Source organism: Mesocricetus auratus, unplaced genomic scaffold (genome assembly GCF_017639785.1).
Source record: "Mesocricetus auratus isolate SY011 unplaced genomic scaffold, BCM_Maur_2.0 Super-Scaffold_6730, whole genome shotgun sequence".
Classification (NCBI taxonomy): domain Eukaryota; kingdom Metazoa; phylum Chordata; class Mammalia; order Rodentia; family Cricetidae; genus Mesocricetus; species Mesocricetus auratus.
In genome coordinates this window covers 101,818,322-101,839,691 of record NW_024429184.1, presented here as the reverse complement: position 1 = coordinate 101,839,691, position 21,370 = coordinate 101,818,322, and the positions used below count along the sequence as shown (strand labels likewise).

Genomic DNA, 21,370 nt, shown 5'->3' with positions numbered 1-21,370 from the left:
CCATCCTCACCACTAGGGTGAGCTCTCCAATGTTACTCTTGCTAGTTCACTTATGCAGCAAGGTGCAAGGGGGTGGGGTCGGTTCTCTTGCTGTCATGCCCTTGAGCTGGCTCACCTAGCCTACAGCACCAGGGCCAGCTCTACTGTGTTGCCCAGGTGAGGTGCAGAGTCCACTCTCTGCAGCTGGTGAGAGGCAATCACAATAGGGGCTCTCCCATTCTCATGCCCCCACCTCCCAACAGCGTCAGCTCTATTGTGCTACCTAGGAGAGGTGGAGGACCTGCTCTCCTGAGTACTGCAGCCAGTGAGGGTGGGACCAAACCAACTCGGTACAGCTGTGGACATCAACCCAGATGGCAGCTGCAGCAGGGCCATGCGGTGGGACAACACCATGTCCCTGGTGGGGTGCACCCTGGGGGCAGGCCGTGTGCTGCCTCAGCTTCTTTTCTTCACTGCCTGGGCCGGGTCACCCTCAGATATTTAAGCCTTATAAAGTTAAGGTCGTTGGTAGATGTAAATTCTACAAAATTGTAACTCTTGCTTGAAAGTTTGATTTTTTTTTCTTTTTTTGGGGGGGGGGCTTGGTAACAATTTTATCAGTTTGTCTTGAGTAGTTTCTCTGTGGATTCTCAAGAATACTTTGTTTTTATACTTACCAAAGGATAGGACTTCAACACTAGTTTAGTTTTAAGGATTTTAGTTTGCTTCCTTCCTGCCTGCCTTTCTTCCTTCCCTTTCTTTCTTTTTCTGTTTTTTAGGGTTAGTCTTGTAGTACCTGTTGGCCTCAACTCATTGTGTATTGGAGGATGTATTGTGTATTGCTCTAGATAAAGGTGGTGTGTAAGTCACCATTCACAGCTTAGAATAAACCCTGTATTTTCCCAGGTCTACAAATCAAAACTAGGGCATTATGAACACTTATTCAAAAATTCTGTCACCGAGTTGTACTCTCAGGCTAGTTTTCCTTTTTTAAAAGATTGTACCAGGACAGCATGGTGGCACACACCTTATACCTGGCACTGCGGAGGCAGAGGCAGGCGGATCTCTGAGTTGCAGGCCAGCATGGTCTGAATAATGAGTTCCAGGCAAGTGGATACTATATAATGAGACCCTGTCTCCAAAAACAAAGCAAAGCAAAACAAACAAAATTGCATCAGTATCTTTCTGTAAACAGCCCAGGTAAGACCACAACTTCTTAGAATGCCGGGATTACAGTGAAATTAAGTTTCTTGCTGAGCTGTGCAGAAGAGAGTGGTTCTCTACACAGGAAAAAGCTGAAAAAAGCAAAATAAGGAACAAGAAGCAGATTGGTCATTTCAGAGTTACTTCCCTTACAAGATAGTAGAGGGTAGACAAACAGTAGACAACACATGAGTGGTTAATGTCAATTTATGTTGCATCACTTTGTGTAAGGATTACAGCAGAGGGAATTTAAATATCACTCTGATTGAAACTAGACTATCTAGAAAATTTGTCCTGGTTTCTTTTTGGCTTTTTTGAGACAGGATTTCTCTTGTATTGTCTGGAACTCGCTCTATAGACCAGGCTGGCCTTGAACTCACAGAGATCTGCTTGCCTCTGCCTCCTGAGTGCTGGGATTGAAGGTGTGTGCCACCAACATGAGGCTTCTGGTTTCTTGAAAGGTCAGTTAAACAAGTCTTATATTTGGTATCATGGAACTTTATCATGGGTAACTCCATTTTGATTCTGCTTGCTCTGTTAAAGTATTATTGAATAGAAGAGTTCAAAGTGCAGGTTCTTGTCTTGCTCCAAATCATTAGTGGAATAAATTCAGTCTTAACCATTGCTAGCTTGTAATTGATCATGAAACTTCATTATTTCAGTTTCCAAGGTTCAGAAAACCCAGCATGGCCTACCTGGTTCTGCTGAAAGTTTCAGAGCTACAATGAAGGTGTGAGTCTGGGCTGTGGCCTGTGGTTAACATCCTCTCTGGACTCACTAGTTTTGTTTTTGCCAGACTTCAGTTCTTAATGGCTATAGGTATGGGGATCTCTTCTTACTTAACACAGAGCTTGTTTCTTTAAGACTCTGGACAAGCTCTCACTCCTTCTCATGGTTTTGATTTCTAGAGCTGCTTTTTTAAAGATGAGATAAGGTTAAACCCATCTAGACAACCCATCTGCCTTTTGATTGACTTCAGATCTTCTGATAAGGAGTGTGTGTGTGTGTGTGAGAGAGAGAGGGAGAGGGAGAGGGAGAGAGAGAGAGAGACAGAGAGAGAGAAAGAGAGAGAGAGAGAGAGAGGGAGGGAGGGAGAGAGGGAGGGAGGGAGAGAGGGAGGGAGGGAGGGAGGGAGGGAGGGAGGGAGAGATACCTCCCCACACCATACCCCTAGCTGTAAGAGTGAAACCGTAGGATTTTGCCACACTTAAGGGGAAGATATTTGCGTTGATTTTAGGATGCCAGGCATGAAGTTATTAAAGACAGCATTGAGACCTACCTTAGTAAAAGTAGGCTCTTTCCTATTGTATAAGCTTTTCTGTAGTCTATAGAAATAGAAGGCTAAATAAATAAAGCAGGTAAGATTGCAGAGAGAAAATAAAGTACTTTTTATATGATTTCGGGGTCACAGCTACAGTACAGGTGTACTGGTCTACTTTGTGAACATCAAGAAGTGGGATTAGAGAAGGAGGTTTAATCATAAAAGTGCTTTTTGTTCTGGAAAAAATAAATTTACTGTTAAAGTGCTTAAACTAGAAAAATTAAAATATTGTTTATTGGTTTTCCAGGAAAAAGGCTTAGTATTTAAGATGATGAAATTATTGAATGACTTTTTCTTTTTCTCTAGATGGTATACCTCAAGTTTACTATTTTGGCCCTTGTGGTAAATACAATGCTATGGTGCTGGAACTACTGGGACCTAGTTTGGAAGATTTGTTTGACCTGTGTGATAGAACATTTTCTCTTAAAACAGTTCTTATGATAGCTATACAATTGGTAAGTAAAGCAGGGTGTTAGAACTTGCTTGAACAATTACATAGTTCTTTGATCACAAGTTCCCTTCCTTCCTCTCACTCTGTTCCTCAATCTCTATCTATATATCTTGATTGTTTTGAGACCCAGTCTCATGTAACCAAAATTTGGTCTCAAATTCCCTATGCAGTGTATGTTGTTCTTGAACTATTGATCCTCCTGCCTCTGCCTCCTGAGTGCTGGTGTTGCAAATGTGTACCATCATGCCTGGTTATCATAAATTTAAGTTAAAAGTTTCATTAATGCTTTTTGACCTTGTCATATGAAACATTGGGCCCATATAATAGAAATGGTTTTTGCTTTTTTTATTGTCTTTCTAGGATGCACAAAATGTAAAATTACTGACCCAAGTGCATTTTAGTTGTATCTAAATTAATAATTTAATGACTCTTTTCTTGTGTAAGATGAAAACTTTGAATCCTCTTGGAAGTTAACTTTAATGACTTAATAAAAGAAGAAAAAAGCTAATGAGCAGTATATATACTTCAGTATTTACATTTCAGGGAGCCTTTGAGGAAACATTGGAGATGAGTTTTACACAGTTTTGACATAAATGCTAATAGAAGAATACTGCAGAAGTCTTGAAATGGTTTTTAATTCATTTAGTCATTAATTCTATTTCTACAGGTTTATGTTGGAAATATCTACTTATAGATATATGTATAGGGGTAAATAAAGTTGTAAAGTGGAGCTGACAGGGTGAATTGGATAAATCATGAAAATCATAATGTAATATATAGCTACTAAGAACTACATTAAAAGAATTTTTGTGACCCAGAAAATACTCATTAAATATTGTTAATTAAGGCATAGGTCACAGGAGTATGAGCTACAGTTTGTTAATAAACAGAATAGAACGGCCCGTGTGACTGTGCTGACACGGCGCTGCTAACCAGGTTTGCCACAAATGGAACAATTACTTTATATCTAAAGTTCTGTTCAGTTATTTTGTATGGTAAACATTATTTGAGAATATGAAAAATTATTATAATAAATATACTATGGTTATGATTTATTTATATATAAATATAGCTACATATAGATATTCTATATTTATAGTTAATATAACATGTTTATGTTTGTGTTAATAAAATTAATATAGATACATGTGTTATTATAGTTGGAATTTAGAATTTTTCAGTTTCAAGGTTTGAAAGTATTTAATTCCTAGGAAAAATCTATTATGAAAAAGAATACTGAATGATGTTAATTTTTCGATGGTAATTTTTTGAAGGTAAAATTACATTCTTAAGGTTTTTTGATTTTAAAAATTGCCTGATTGTTGAACTGAGGATGGAAAATGTTAGCTTTATGAGTGTGTTTTAGGTTTGAATTTGAGGTTTTTATTTTTAATCAATAAAGTTTCTTAACTTTAACTTAGCATCCTCTGAAAATGGTGATTGAATCTGACTGCTAGGAAATGCATTCCTAAAATTCAGATACTTTCATTTACCTGTGACCGTAACAGCAAAGACAAACATTTCAAGTCTGAAATGGACATATATTCTTTGAGGAAGTGAAGACTTGACATCTTTTTAGCTTTAAAGAGTTGGAGCAATTCCTAGTTGTTTTCTTTATTATGTTATTTTTATTGTGAAAGTTATGTCTTGGTTTTATCATGATTTTATTTGCTAGTGAAAATCTAAAATAAAAATTATTTTCTCTTTTTCCACTAAGATTTCTCGCATGGAGTATGTCCACTCAAAGAACTTGATATACAGAGATGTGAAACCTGAGAACTTCTTAATAGGACGGCCAGGAAACAAAACCCAGCAAGTCATTCATATCATAGATTTCGGTTTGGCAAAGGAATATATTGATCCAGAGACAAAGAAACATATACCATACAGAGAACACAAAAGCCTTACAGGAACAGCTAGATACATGAGCATAAACACACATTTAGGAAAAGGTATGTGAACATGTTGTGAGTGTGGAGACTTGAATTCTGCTGTGTCAGAAGTGTAAGCTTGTTTGCTACTGTGTTTCAGTGTTTCCAAATTAATGCAGCCCATATTGTAACTTTTGTTCACCACATACCTATACTTTTCTTTCTTTTATATTTTGATAATAAGGCCCTGTATAGGGTAAAATGTTCCCATTGATAACTTGAAATGTCCAACTTTGATACAATTAGAGGATCCATTTGCTTATTTCTTTTAATGCACAATTTTAACTTAATTCAGATTATAGCTCCCTTATACAGCTAGCCAGGTTAGTAGCAACCTGACCAATTGGGTATAATGCTAACAACCTTGAGTGTAAAGGCAAGCAGAGGTGGTTTCTAATGTTGGCTAGAGTATTTTTCCCAGCAGTATGGCTTTGGACAAGTTATCAATTTTAAAATGTGTTTGCTCTGTGTATACAGAGTTAAATATCAAATGTATAGCATTTTTATTTTGTTTTCTTTTCCTTTTTTCAGTTCGGGATCTAATTGGGACATTGTATTATGTGTTGTATGGTTTTAGTCTTTAAAATTTTTAAATCAGCTCTATGGCCTTTATAAGTCCTTTTTTTATAGGTCTTCATTTAATTATTTTTAGGAGCAAGGGCAATATTTTAGAATGTTCCTAGTTTGGGTCTCTTATTTTTTTGTTGATTAGATATTGGCATGAATGTTTAATACACATCTATGAGGAAACTTCGGAGTTTTGTTCTTGTATTATGTCAGAGTCAGTTGGTTTAGGTATTTCCAGGTGGGTCTGTTCACTTACTTAGATGATATCTGCTTAGTTTCTCCAGAGAATTGTATTTTCCCTTGGCAGATAAAAAGCATGTTGTAGGTAGTTCTTTGAAATTTTGTAACCATGTTATTCTTTAAATTTTTTGTTTGGTTTTGGTTTTTGGAGACAGGGTTTCTCTGTGTAGCTTTGTAGACCAGGCTGGTCTGGAACTCAGAGATCTGCCTGCCTCTGCCTCCTGAGTGCTGGGATCAAAGGTGTGCGCCACCACTGCCCAGCTTTTAAATTTCTTTTGAGATAGGGCCTAGCGTCATAACTTGGACTGCCCTTAAACTTGAAATCCTTTCTCCTTGGCCTCTCACATTCTAGGACTATAGGCATATACTACCATGAAAGGGTCTTGAATAAATTTTTACCCACTAGATTTAATAGCTATTGATGATTCCCTCTCTCTGTTTCTTACATAGTTATTAGCTGATATGCTAACATCATAACCTTCTTCTTTCACCCAGTTATTGACTTATATCTGTAGAGACTGAAAGTTTGGCCACTGAGTGCTCCTTCGAAGCTGGCTCCTCCTCCTGACAGTCAAGCATTCTTTGACCACTTTCTGATTTTGTAGTTTCTCTATTCCAGGCATAGCCAGTCATGCCTAAAGATGTCCTGGGTCTCTGTTTGATAATGATGGTGTTTGAAGACCAAGATTTGCCCCTGGTTATGCTTCTTGCTGTGCTTTGGTATTATAACTAGTGTCTGGGTAATGTGTAAGTGTGTGTATACACACACACATACACACAGGCTATACATGTGTACTATGTACACAAACACTAATGCATTCCTAGTAGAGCTTCAAGATTATGCTGGTACTTCTGAGTTTTGAGTTTGCTCACTACAAAGTAGTACTCCCCTATCTATATTCATTTCCCTTCTATATATTTATCTTCCTTTGTTAACAGAGAGAAGTCTGCCCATTATTCATTTTCTCAGTTTTTGAAAGCTAGGCTACTGAGAATATAGCTTCAAAATTCCTTTGTGAAGCAAGCTTACTGCACATAATTTTAATTATTTATCAGAGTTCTTTTTAAAATTTCAACAAAATTTATGTTGAATACAGCACAAATACTTAGGTTATAGAATGTGTTAACAAATGTTTACATTGCATAATCCAGCTCTGTCTTTATGTTTCATCTAGAAGCCTTATTTTGGTTTCTGATATCTGTGACTTATCTAGACTTAGTTTTTTTTTTTCTTTTTTGTTTTAGGCGAAACAGTGGTTAAGGTTTTATTTATGGTGTGTTCATTCACACTAAGTTTTCTTTTTCTTTTAAAAATCATCTTTAGCTGGGTGTTGGTGGCCTACGCCTTTAATCCCAGCACTCAGGAGGCAGAGGCAGGCGGATCTCCGTGAGTTCAAGGCCAGCCTGGTCTACAGAGCGAGTTGCAGGACAGCCTCCAAAGCTACACAGAGAAACCCTGTCTCAAAAAACAAACAAAAACAAAAACAATTTCATCTTGTATTTGTAATGGGTTTTTCTTAAACTACGCTTTGTGCTTGTGTCAGTGGAAGCACAGACTTGATTCTCTGCTTTTAGACACTGCTGCTAGCAGCTTAGTCGCAAGGACTAGGCAGGAATGTAAAGCAATCACATGTCCATTTGCTCAGATGCCTTAAAGTATCGACCACTCTGGGGTTGAAGGGCCCTTTCACAGGGTTGTATACCAGATATCCTGTACATCAGATACTTACATTATAATTCATAACAGCAGCAAAACTAGTTATGAAGTAGCAGTGCAATAATGTTATGTTGGGATTATCACAGCATGAAGAATGTATTAAAGGGTCACAGCATTGGGAAGTGGAGAACCACTGACTTAAAGTATAAAATAAGATCTTTGCTTCATTTCCAGCAGCTTTCCACAGACTTAGCTGTTACAGATTACAAGTCTTTGCTCTGCTGCTCAGCGCTGAATTAAGTAGCATTGGCATTGTTGCTGGCAGCCTGCCTGATACTAGGCTCATGCAGCTTTCTCCTTACACATCTGAAATGCATGAGAAATGGGAGTCTGTCTTTAAGCACAGTTTCAGACATAAGATGGTAAAATACAGGCTTTATTCAGATAATATTTTTGTGAGTCCTTACAATAGCAAACTCTCCTAACAGATTTAAAACACAACTGAGTATCCAGCCGGTGCCTTCTTCTAAAGCCAGTCACACCCATATTTGCGTGTGCAATTGTCCATGAGAAAGTTTCATTTAAAGGGAGTTGTTACAGACTGTTTCAAAATAACAAAGTTTCACAACCATTTTATTGTAAGACATGAGGTCATAGCTTCCTTGTGGGCTAATTTTGTGTGTGTGTGTGTGTGTGTGTGTGTGTGTGTGTGTGTGTGTGTGTGTATGTTGCAGCTTTCTATTTGTAGAAAGGGCAAAGTAAACTTTTGTTTAAAAAAGGCCTTCAGAGCTTGGGGAAGTGACATTTAACTGTTGTAGGAATCTACAGACAACAAAAGCTATAGGATATACTTTTCAAAGACCTACTTAGCAAGTCTAACGCAGGTGGATAATATTAATAGAGGAAGTGCTTGTTTGCCAGAAGACATGAATTCCAAATAATAAGAGGCACCTAAAACCGTATGTGTTTGGGTGCATTCTGTACATTCTGTGAGTTTGTGATACCTGTGGACATAGGTATTTCATGTTTCTTTAAATTTAAGAAAATGATTTAAGTACATGATTGGTGAAGAGGGAGAAAATAATACAGAAGAAACAGGACAGAGAAAATGTGACTCTTGAATGTGATTTTTTTACTTTATATGTGTCTGACTGAAGCCTTCCCAGCTTTGTCTGGATCTTAACAACCCCTTCCTTCCCTATCCTTTCTCCTTTCCATGATGTTCTTTTCTTCCTTTCACCTTTTCTTTTTTTGCCTTTGTTTTTGCAGAGATCAAGGGTCAAACTCAGACCCTTGCACCTGCTAGGCAAGTCCTGAACTGGTGAACTATATCCCCAGCCTGTTAGTGGTTACTTTTAAGGCATCAGTAATTCATTCATTTATTCGTCTGCATTTCTTTCTTTACATTGCACCATTATATAAGTATTTTTCCTTTGGAAGATTAGCAGACTATCAGATCTAATCAGAAAAAGGTATTTACATTATACTATAGATGAATAGTATAAAAACCACATTGTGTAGCCTTTTGTTTTTACACTATCTGTTGATCTTAACATGGCATAAGGCCATTTATGGTCAGAAGACAAATACGGTGACTTAGTTATATCTTTGCTTATTTTTATATAAGGTTATTACTTAGTGAAAGAAGCTGCTGTTGCTGTTTCTTCTTTGTATTTTATTCTGAAATGTTTGCTGTAATTATATGTCTACTGCTGAGTAGATTTTTAAAGACTGTTACTTTGAGTCTCATTATTGTAATTCTTGGATCACTCTTCTGCCTGCTTATATCTTTTCCTGTCAAAGTAATTTGAAGTTAAGTATTTTGTCTGTCTGTCTGTCTGTCTGTCTGTCTGTCTGTCTGTCTCTCTCTCTCTCTCTCTCTCTCTCTCTCTCTCTCTCTCTCTCTCTCTCTCTCTCTCTCTCTCTCTCTCTCTCACACACACCAATAAGCTTAGAGAAAATCCATTGTATTTTTATTTTTTATGAGGGTTTTCTCTTCCATCTTTTAACTTTATTTTGTCTTTTTTTGCCAAGGTGTATGTTATGGTTCCTCGTGGCAGCACTTAACTTTTCCCTTACTTTGATTTGTTTCTCTTAACTTATTAACCAGACTTACTGAATTATATCTACATTGAGAAAGATTTCAAGAGAGAACTAGTTTAGGAATTAAGTGACTATATGCACTGGGCTCTTTCTCAGAAAAAGAATGTCTATATTTAGATTTTCTTGATAGTGTTGGGTTGTGTGTTTAGGGGAGGGAGCTGTTACTGCATACTGTATTATGTAATTCTTTTATGTTGACATGGTCTTTCTGTGTAGCCAGTATGGTGTGGAACTCCCTTTGTAGCTCAGGGCATCTTGGAACTCAGTTGTGTTTATCAGGCTAGGTTTGAAGTCAGCATTCTCCTGCCTTAGCTGGGATTACAAGCATGTACTATCATGCTCTGGACTTGTATTGTCTTTGGAAAAACACCAAAACTCATCTTTATTATGTAATTTGAAGAAACTAGAGCTCAGTGAATTTTGTGACAATTGTGGGGTAGAGAAAACTACTAGGGCTGAAGAGATGGCTCAGCCTCTAAAGGCTAGGCTCACAACCAAAAATATAAGAGAAAACTACTAAAAAGTTTTATAAGGAAATACTAAATAAATCCATCTCAAAAGATTTACTTTTATTTTTAATTGTGTTTATACATGTATGTTTGTAAAATAGTATTTGGATAGAGTGCAGTTGTCTGTGGGGCCAGAAGAAATCTTGAATGTCCTAGAACTCTTGAAGAGTTTTTACTCTTTGAGTTCTCTTACCAGTAGTACTTGTCTTTTGCCTTAGTTGTTTTTTGGAAATGAAGTAATAAGTTTCCTACTTCTAAAAAAGCATTTTTCATATTCTAGTTGAAAGAGATAAATTTGAGTTCATGAAAAAATATTTTCTTGTTAAGAATTAAATTTAATTGATATGGACAATTACAGATAATTGAATAGTACAATCATATCTAGTTGGAGAAAAGGTAATGTTGAATTTTTAAGAGAAAAGCATTGCAGGAGGTTTGCAACAAACTTGATTTTATTGTTACACGTCCCCAATGAACAGAAGTACACAAGTACCTAGAACCCTGCCCTCCTAAGTACTGGTAGTCATTAACCTTTCTGAAACTGTCCTCAAGATATGAGATAATTTCTATTTTAGGTGAAATTATAACTCAAAAACATTCTATTTATGTAAGGCTCTTAAAATGTGTTTTTATATGTAATACATATATTTCTAATGAGTAAAAGTTTAAATTAATTCTACAAATTAAATTGCTTTGAATTTATTTAAGAGAAATTTTGACTGTACTTAAATCTCCATTTAAACTTTTAAAAAGTTACATAATAAGTCATAGCTCCAAGCGAAATACTCATTTCAAACAGGCCTTTTCAGTTACATGATTTAGAAAAAAATGTGAACAGGTTTAATAATGGGCCTGATAACCAGTGAGAGATCTTTTTCATGTAACAGAACTCCTGAAAGCTTCAAGGGTGTTCCTTAGTTACTCTATTTCAAAGAGAAAGCTTTCTTGTGACTTCTGTTACTTTCCACTTGGTGACATTTATTTCTAGGTGTCACTTGGTAAAAGAACACAAAGAAAGCAATTATGAAGGTAGAAGGGGTTTGGATTGAGTTTTAGTAGTTGGCTTACTTTACTAGCTTCTATTTATGTATTGAATTTATAGTGGCTTGTAGATTATGAATCTAATACTGTCCTTTGATGGAGTGATAAGGGTGAGATCGCTGCATGATCTTTTTTCTTTGACAATGTGTTAACTAAGTACCATTCTGTTAGAGTAGAAATGGCTTTGTACGATTTCTCTCTTTAACACAGAATCCTACTGTAAGGCTAAAATTATATATATATATATATATATATATATGTGGGGGGGTGTTGGGATGCATTTGGAAGGCCAGAGGACAACTTAAGCGAGTTAATTTTTTTCAAGTCTTTGTAAGCAGATAAGCAGATGCTATTTTACACACACACACACACACACACACACACACACACACACACACACACACACTTTTATATTGGTAAATTTGTATGTTTTTTTGAGTTTTGATACTGTTGTATAAAGGTGTTGGTTTTTAAATTAATTTAAATTTAGTATTAATTGAAATATTTTGCAGATTACTTAGAATTTTCTACATTGCATATCTATAAAGAAAAACAGCATTTCTTTTTCCAATCTGGATACCTTTAAAAGTTTTGTTTCTATACTTATTATTTTATGTGTGCATGTGTTTGTTGGTTGCACATGCCATGGTACTCATGCGGAGTGCATTCTCTCATCCCTTTATGTGGGTGCTAGTCACCAGGATTGCTCCACTGAGCTGTCTTGTTGGCCCCTGAATACATTTCAGTAATTAAATGATGCTTTTCTTGCTTTGTTGAACTGTCAAGTATTTTCCATTGGGTGTGGTGGCACACACCTTTAATCCTAGCACTTAGGAGACAGAGGAAAGCAGATCTCTGTGAGTTCGAGGCCAGTCTGATGTACAAAGCAAGTTCCAGGATAGCCAGAGCTGTTATACAGAGAAACCCTGTCTCCATAACCCCGATTCCCCAAAAGAAAAAAGAATTTTCCATGTGATGCTGAGTACAAATAAAGTAATAGATATTCTTATTTTTTGTTCCCCATCTTAGACTGTGTTTCTTATAATTTAAAAATTTATCTTAGGCCATGTCTATTGGCTCCAGGAATATAATCCCACATACTGTGGAGTCTAAGGCAGTAAGATCACAAAGTTAAGGCCAGTCTAGGCTTATAAGTGCAAATTCAAGGCCATTTTGAAAAAGTTGGCGAGACCCGATCTCAAGTAAAAAGCAAACAAGGGGAGAAAAAACTGGAAAAAGAGAGCTTGGAGTTTAGTTCAGAGATAGAGTGTTTGTCTATTATCCCCGAAGCCTTGGGGATGACAAAACAAAGAAAAAAGAATAGCACAAATTGCACAGACTTTTCATAGTTGTTTTGTTTTTGTTAGGATAAACAAATTTCTATAATTTAATTTGCTGAGGTTTTTTTTTTTTAACCTAAAACAGTATGTTTTGTGATGCTGAGGATCAAGCTGAGGAAAGTTCTTGTGTAAGCTAGGAAACAGTCAGTCACTGAGACATTCCTTCAGCCTTTGCTGAGAATTTTTATGATGAATGCATGCTAGATTTTCTCAAATGCTTTGTATGCTCTGAGACTTTCATACAGTCATGTCCCCTAAATTTCAGTTACTAGTGTGTGTGTTACATGCATGTGAGTGTGCAAGTATGTAGCACATGTAGGATCCAGAACAGGCCATCAGGGCTTTACTTCATTGACTCATGACAGTCTCTCATGGAACTGGACACATGCTGTCTCAGCTAGCAAGCTCTTGGGAACTGCCTGTTTCTGCTTCCAGGTTCTGGGGGTACAGGCAATGGCAGCCATTTCTGCCTTATGTGCTTGCTGGGAATTCAAATTCAGGGCCTTGTGCTTACAGAGCGAGCACTCTTACCCACTGAGTCCCCGTATGTTCTTCCCCAGTCCCCATAGATTCACCTTAGGAAGTTAAGCTAACCTTATATTCTAAGGGTGGAGGATTCCTTAGTCAGAGAACATTACCTTCTTAGGGATTTTATGCTTGCTTATATTTCCTACAATTTTTGTAACTTGCAGTAATTTTGTATTTGAAACAGGAAAACGAGTTGAAAACCTCTTTACTTCTAAAGAGTTTTTGTTGACTTGATACTTTTTGACCTTTAATAGAATTTATCAGTAATGCCTTATATTTAGGTAAGGTTTAAAGTTGTATTAAGATTTTTTTTATAAAAAATATGCATGTGTGTGTGTGTCTGTGTGTTCATGCATATATGTATGTATATATAGGCTCAGATTATGTGAGAGACTTTTTCTGGGGGAGATTAAATGTTCATCTCAGAAAGCAAAACTACAACAGACCAAAGTTAACAGTTGCACTGGAGTGCAATTTGGTGAACCAATGAATTTTTATTGAGGCTACTAACAAGAGTATGGGTGAGGGATTGCTTTCAGAAGCAGAATGACTCAAAAGCAGCCTCATCACCAAAAAACCCACCCCAACACAGATGACGATTATACAGTTTCTCTGAAGCTTTCTGCATAGCTCCCAGGCAGTTCAGCAGGTAACCTCTTGGTGACATAGTGGTCATTGTCTCCTCCCACTGTTGCCATATTATCATTATTGGCAAAAATTGGATCTATTATTTTACTCTATACCAAAAGCAGTTTCAAAATATATAGTAGGTTTAAATATAAGGACCAAAACTATAAAATCTATTGTTATAAAAATAGAAAATCTGTGCTTTCAAGGCCTAGTTAGAAATTATTTGAATTGGACATAAGCCAGTAGGAATAGGAAGAGAAAAATTGGAAATGAATTGGACTTCATGAAAATACAAAGCGCGCATGCACACGCAGACATAGAGTTCATGAATGATTTACAGTAGTAACATTTGAAGTTCAAGAGCATTAGTCAGTAAGATACTGTTAACCCACAGTAAGTTTGTGTGTCATAGTTATTGTCTTGACTGACAATACTAAATTTCTAAGTAACTGGCGATCTCATATTGCTAGTAGGGATCTGAAATGGCACAACCTCTTCACAACACACTTTAAAAGTGTCTTATGAAGCTGAGTGTGCACTGCCATATGATGTTGTGAGGGACTCCGAAATATTTACTCAAGATGAATGAAAATGAGTGGTCGCACCAAGACTCAGGCTCTTCTATTTTCCACAGTAGCTGCACACTGGAGCCTACATAGGCGAATAGGTGGATCTGTTGTGGTTGTCTTCATGAAAAGCAATGAACTCTTGATGCATGGAGCTGTGTGGGTGAATCATCAAAGCATACTGAGGGATTCAGATATGAATCTTTACTGTATAATTCCTACTGTATGAAGCAAATCTAATCTACAATGACAGAGCAGTTAAGTGGGATCCTGAGGCTACAGGTTGGAGGTGGAAAGGGAAATTAATAGCAGAGCTATTTAGAGTCTTGATTGTGGTGATAGTTATGCAGATGTGGTGTCAAGGGTATATTTTATTACAGTGAGCAAAGCTTTTCTCTCTAGTATTTACAAAACCCGACTCTACTTCAGTATCGTCTACTAAGCTTTTCAAATGCACATACATCTGCTCTACCATATCCAACTCGTCAGTTATCAGCAAGAGGCCAGCTTCTCAGAGCTTTTTAAAACCTTCCAAAATGCTTTCAATTCTCATCTGGAGTTTGTAAAAAATGTTTTCTTTATGTTACTTTTTCTTTTTAAGACTCTTGGACCCTGAACTCTCCTGTAACTTGCAGTGTAGGAGAATGATGGATACTGAGTAGCAGTGTAAGCATTAAGTGCCTGTGGAAACACAAGGTGGAAAGTCAAAGGTCTCCTGACTTTCATCTTACTGCAGCTCAGTACTCTGGAATGTTTGTTCTTGTGAATGCATTGAGTATTGTTTAGAATAATACATAGTAAGATGGCTCATTTGAGAAACATAGCTGGCATGTTGCATTTTCTTAAAAGTTTTTTCTTCTTTGTTAACCTCTTTGTATCATTTTAAAAATAAAGGAATCTTAATTTCCAGTGACAAATATTGAAATATTTGTATGTCTTCCAGAGTCTTAGTCTCTTACTGTCAGCCATTGAAATGCTGCATATTTTGTTACAAAACCCCTTAAAATGACAGTTGTTATAGTAGCGTTTAGGGAACAAATAATAGTGGAGAAGTTAATGTTGGTATGTGTCTCACATGGTTGTTTACTAAGTGGTTTCAATACTAATTCTGTTTATTTTTAATAGAGAATATGTGGGATGGAAATTTGTGCTCATATGTGTTTAGGAAATTCAGAGTTAAAGAATACTAAGTACTTTCAACTCCAGGGTTTCTCAGAACCTGTAGCCTGTTCTGTTCTGACTCTTTAAGATGGAGCTGTGGGATACAGAGATACTCAGTTTGATCATTGAAGCTCTTTTCCATTGGTCTCTAGTTCCATGAATAGGTATCTAAGCAGGTAAATACATTTTCAGTAGCAATGAAGATATCATATGGCATATTTTAAATATGATAATTTGTAAAAAAGAGTTTATGTATACTTTTTTATTTATAGGTAGTAAATTTTACATTTCTGTTATAAACGTTGAAATAATTATTCTCCATTTTTGCTGATAAGTGAAAGTGAACTTTCATGTTTCCCTTCTGTTTCAGAGCAGAGTAGAAGAGATGATTTAGAGGCTTTAGGCCATATGTTCATGTACTTCCTGAGAGGCAGCCTTCCTTGGCAAGGCTTAAAGGTAAATTTTGGTAATTTCTTTATTGGAGTTCATAAAATCTTAATGTATATTAAGGCCTTCTGTTACAACTAAATAGTTGTTAAAACACCACATCCTTGCACTGCTCTTTTCTGCTTCAGGCTGACACGTTAAAAGAGAGGTATCAGAAAATTGGAGACACAAAACGAGCCACGCCGATAGAAGTATTATGTGAAAACTTTCCAGGTAATGGACAATGGTAAATTTCAAAAATTGAAACAGTACTTATGCACAGAACAAAGGCTAATTTTCACTGCTTGCGTTTATACTTTTTTGTACACTTTGAAAAACATGAGTACTTTAAAAGTGTTATTTAAAAGTTGCTAACAATTACTGCATAGATCACAGAGTTTGTCTAGTTGCGCCACAAGATGGCATTATATGAAGACAATTCCGTCTTTTAATTATGTTAAGATAAGCTAAAGGTCATGTTTTCTTCAGTGATCCATTTTTAATAAGTTGAAATACATACCAAAAAAATATAAGTGATGTCATTTAGTGCACTGTTAGTTATTTGAATCTCGATGTCAAAGATGTTAAAATATTACTTAATTTTATAAAAATTCCTTAATCCTAAATTGAGAATTGTTAATTTAGGAATTTATGTTTGAGATAGAAGCTTGCTGAGTTACCCAGGCCTGTCTGCGGCCTTGTTCTGCTCCCAGGGCTGGCTTGGGACTTTCTGTCTTCCTGCTTCAGCCTCCTGTTGGTAATTATCAAATATCTGATGTGGTTTGCACGGTAACATGAAATATAAATATTGACTTTGTTCAAGATGGAGGTCTTATATCACTTTGTATTTGCTGGCTTTTCTGTGTAACGGTATCAATAATAAAACCAGTGCTCTGAAAGAGCATATATTTCCTTATTCGTTGTCAGTGGGAGCAGAGGGGCCAGGAAATCTCCACGTCTAAGGTTTTAGTATTGGTAGCCTACCATATAATGCTGGAATACTCTTTTTAACTGGTTAACAACTTTATTCATTAGATTTTTGGTTTTCCTTGTGAAACTATAAACTTGTGGACATGTATCTATTACCCAAGTAACTGATTAGAAGTTAAAAGAAATCTCTTGTGTTCCTATGTCAGTTTTTTTTTTTTTGAGAAGATTTCACACATTTTGCCAGCTTGATTGGTTAAAATCCTACTCACGGTAAAGGTTAGAACTTTTGTCTCCTGTTATTAAGTTAGTATATGTTACTGCAGCTGAGAGAAACACAGCAAGCTAGTGCAGATGCTCTCATGTGAGCTAGTTCCAGCAGTGTTTTGAATAAATTTTAAAATATGCATGAAGTATGCCTTGTGATTAGACAGTTGTACCATTGAGCTGCTAATTCAACCTTTAGTACACCTCCAGATACCTATTAAAATAATATTAAGAAATGTTTTAATCTTTGGAAATAAATGTCACAAGCATAGTGAGTGGTTAAACTAAATGGCTCATGTCTTTTCCTCTTCGTTTCTCTCTTTTTTCCCCTCTTCTTAATTTTGCTGTAATTGAAAAATTTAAATTGAAATAGACTTTTGTTGCTTTTTTATTATTACAGAGATATATAGTCAGAATAACTTTGTTTCCTTTCTAGAAGAAATGGCAACGTACCTTCGTTATGTACGGAGGCTGGATTTTTTTGAAAAGCCAGACTATGATTACCTAAGAAAGCTTTTTACTGACTTGTTTGATCGCAAAGGATATATGTTTGATTATGAATACGACTGGATTGGTAAACAGTTGGTGGGTATTTTATGATGTTATAGTAAAAGATTATATTTATTAGTGTAAGATATTTCCACTGAAGATTGATAATAGTTTGTAAGGAGTTCCTTTTATTTCCAGTTTGGGAACATTTCTTCAGGGGTCACCATACTTGGAATTTTATTAAGCTCTGCTACTGGATTTTCTGTTTTTCATAAAAGGTTGATGAGTTATTTTGGACTTTCTATCTTAATTTGTTTAAGAAATATGACATTTCTATGTAGTATTCTTATGGTATCATCGTATTGCCTGTGTCTCTGTGGTAACTTATGTTCTGCTTTGATCGAAATTAAGAATTAAGAATTAAGCTTCTCTGAATCAAGATATTAAATACATAATTTTGTTGTTTAAAAACTATTTTTAAAATTCTGTAATTTTAATTTATATATTAGTGTCGTATGTGAGATTCATAACTCATTTTTATTATTAATGTGAGAAAGTAACTTAAAAATAATATGACCATTAGAAGACCCTTATACACCTAGAAGTAAATACATTGAAAAATGTTTAAATGTCTTAAAAATACTTTAGAAGGTTGCTGTGTTCTTCTTGCTTTACTCTGGAAACCTTTATCAATGTGCTTGAGACCAGTGTTCTTGAAGTCTTAGTTCACTTAGCGATATCATTTGTTGATTCATTGATTCCTTCAAGCAGCTAATGCAGCTATAGCTGGGAATTCTGAAGCAGGCCATTTTAGCACTGATTATTGTTCTTTTGTAGCCTACCCCAGTGGGAGCAGTTCAGCAAGACCCCGCTCTGTCATCGAATCGAGAAGCACACCAACACAGAGATAAGATGCAGCCGTCTAAAAACCAGGTTTGCTGCCCTTTGGATATGAAATCTCTACTTTCATTATTGTTCTTCAGCGGGTCACACGTTATACATATAAGTTCCTAATTCATGGTACAAACCCAAGCAATATTTGGTACTATTAAAATGGAAGTGTTAGAATTATAGCAACTTTTGCTCTTTTTCTCTATAGTTAATTCAGTAAGTTCTTTAATGAATTTCTGCTATATAAAGTGGTTTTTTTTATTAATGTGTTTAGAAATAGAGAAGCAGAGAAGACAGTCTGTACTAAGTGACTAAGTGGTGTTTGGTTAACAGCTCACTTGTCCCTGGAAGCAAGACAAACATGAATGTGTTTTCACTCTGTATAAATTAATTTCCTAAGGCCTATTTTCTCACATATAAACTAGTAATAATACATACTAACTTCAAGAATATAATTTTAATTAGAATTTAATTAGAAAATGAATTTACTCTCAGTAAATCTGAACTTAAGAATGATATTGCTCTTATAATTTTTGTACAGATAACTACATTTTGAAGTAGAATAAGCTGTACATTCTTGGAATATACCACTTAGAAGATATGCTATATACATTTGCATATCTAATATGGAAATGGTTGTTTCTCATGATGAGCCTGCAGGGTAAATGGACTTCTTTTAGGCAAATAATGGAATAAAGGCATTTTAAGAGTAGTGAGCAGGAGACAGGGAAAAGAGAGAGAGGAAAGAGAAAGGGTGGGGAGAGAGATGAAAGACAAAAAGCTAGAAGCTAAAACTCGTAGATTATTTGTTTGAGAAATATCAGTCAGTCTAGTTTGCTTGGAACAGAGCCTAAATTGGAGACAAGGAATGTAAGATAGTGATTGAGATAAGAGATGAGATTGAGCATGAAGAGTCATGTTTCCTGTGGAAGGGCATGGATAGCTGTTGAAAATTTCAGCAATATTTTTGTGGCTCTTTTTGCAAGAGGATTTTCTTTCTGCTTATTTTACTATTTCCTTGAATCACAGAGTACCTAGAAATTCTTGGTTATTGCCCTGTGTAGATTCTATCTTGCCACTTTTTATTTTCACTTCTTTTACCCCATTAAAGTTCAAGTGATGTTTAAAACGAGATGAAAACTAAAGGACAGAGCATCATTCGTTCAAAGTATGTAGTTAAACAAAATGCTTTCTTTAGGATGTATATGTCAATATGAATGGCATAGCTAATTTAGAAAGATTTGGTATTTAGTGTTTGACACAGAAAAATGAAAGGTCTCATTAATTAGTTCAACTCTAACATAATTAGTTGATAACTTGAATGATCTGGCAAAATAACTATATAAGTATAGGGCTCAGAAGTTGAGATCTGGTTTGTTTTCTAAACTAGAATAAATTTCTTGGATGTTCCTGGAACATCAGTGATTGGTATTCTCTAACTTACTTACAAGTTGCTGTAGTAAGACATTGTAGTAAGGGAAGCCTTCAGTGTTGAATTGCTTCTAACTTTCTACATATTACAAAGAGATGGCCATTTTGATGTAAACTCTCTGACAGTAGGGTCTGTATTTTCTTTGTAGTTCTTTTTGCACTAAATGCAGGGAAGATTTTTTCTATGTGTGTGTAATGCTTCAGTAAATCCTTAAGGATAGGGCTGTGTATAGTCTTCTTGTTAAAGAAAAGCTATTTGTATATAAAAAGTTCTTAAATATCAATGCATCAGTGAACAGTTGTTCTTTTCTTACCACAAGACTCCATGGTTCCCAGTTCAACAGAGGAGAAACATGAGTTCCTTTAAGAGACAGAGTACTGTAATGGTGCAGACAGAGCAGTAGTGGTTGCAGTTCAGGGAAGCTACAGTTAACATACAAAGTGTGAAACGGTACGTGGTAGTGTTTATAAAGAAAAGAGTGCACCTAGTTCTTAATATTTCCTTACTGAGGTCTGTCACCAGGTGCCAGTTACACAGCTATCTCTCAATTTTAGCATCTTTTTCATTTTTAGATTTGATTTCCTGTAATTTATTTCAGTGTCAGCTACAAATTCACAAATTCTGGCTATGGAGTTAGAGCGAGATGAAAAGATGGAATTCTGACAGTGGTTTTGATGGCAAACTTTATACCAGGGCCTCTGTAATTTTGCACAATACAGTTTAATTTAGGAAGCTTACTCTCAGATGTTTTTTTCCCATATCCCTTTGCTTATATTTAACATCTGTTCCAGAAAAGGTTGCTCTGGCCTCCAGTAATCATGGGCTCCCTCTAGCCCAGCATACTTGGCACTTATTGGCAGTATTTTGTGGTATTTGGTTGAAAAAGAAAGAAGAACACCAGAGACTCTAGGACATTTGTAGTTAGTGTCAGGAAATTGGTAGCATTGTTGAAGCTGGTCCTGGTTGGAATCCATACTGTGTTCTTCGCTAAGTCAACTATCCTTAGGATAGTTGAATGTCAGTGTCTTTATCCGTGAAATGAATGTTTTTTTCTAAAGTCACTAATTCAGAAGCAAATGATAAGAACTCTCTCTTCTGTTAGTACTGTTTGCCTGTTCCTGAAATCAAGAAACTGAGTTCAATTAAGAAGGCATTCTAATTTCTACTCGTTGGATGTTAGTAGCCTGTACTTATTCCCAGACACATCTACCAAGGGGTCTAAGAAAACCCTCAGGTTTCAGTCTGTTTCATAAAAGAAGACTCTTTAATTAGAACCAAATTCTTCATAAATTAAAACAGCAAAGAGATTGATAATTGTGAGATTATCAGTTTTTTAAAGTGTTTGTTTTGTTATATTCTCATCGTATTATGGTAGGGCTTTTCACTTTTCAAAGACCTCTTCTGTTTTCTCCTATTATACTTGCAGTAGAAACAGAATACAATGAAAGAGAGAAGCATTTCCTAGGATCTCAGCTTTTTGAGGATTATTTTTTTCACATTGCTAAAAATAGCTCCTCATGGCAGAACCACTGAGGATTCTTTTTGAAAGCACAGTGACATTTTTCAGTGCACACACAGTTTTATTCCCGGGTTCTTGGTTAATTGATTTGTGAACTTCAAGGAACATGTGACTTTTTCCCAAATTCTTCTGTTTCTAAAATTTTATGGTTCTAACTTACTTTTAGTGCTGATCATTACTGAATTTAACAGT

The 21,370-nt window shown here is 35.9% G+C and overlaps 1 protein-coding gene across 10 annotated transcripts in view; it reads left to right on the top strand.

Moving 5' to 3' along the window:
• Nucleotides 1-21,370, top strand: part of Csnk1g3 (casein kinase 1 gamma 3) — an 82,123-nt gene that overhangs the window by 39,374 nt on the left and 21,379 nt on the right. For 6 of the 10 annotated variants that reach the window (XM_040741808.1, XM_040741806.1, XM_040741803.1 and 3 more), the window contains exons 5-10: nt 2,810-2,958; nt 4,672-4,906; nt 15,598-15,683; nt 15,803-15,887; nt 17,284-17,432; nt 18,174-18,269. In XM_040741808.1, the coding sequence (XP_040597742.1) occupies nt 2,810-2,958; nt 4,672-4,906; nt 15,598-15,683; nt 15,803-15,887; nt 17,284-17,432; nt 18,174-18,269 (800 nt within the window). The remainder of the gene's footprint in view (nt 1-2,809; nt 2,959-4,671; nt 4,907-15,597; nt 15,684-15,802; nt 15,888-17,283; nt 17,433-18,173; nt 18,270-21,370) is intronic. The other 4 variants (XM_040741809.1, XM_040741807.1, XM_040741805.1 and 1 more) reach the window with 1 other exon arrangement.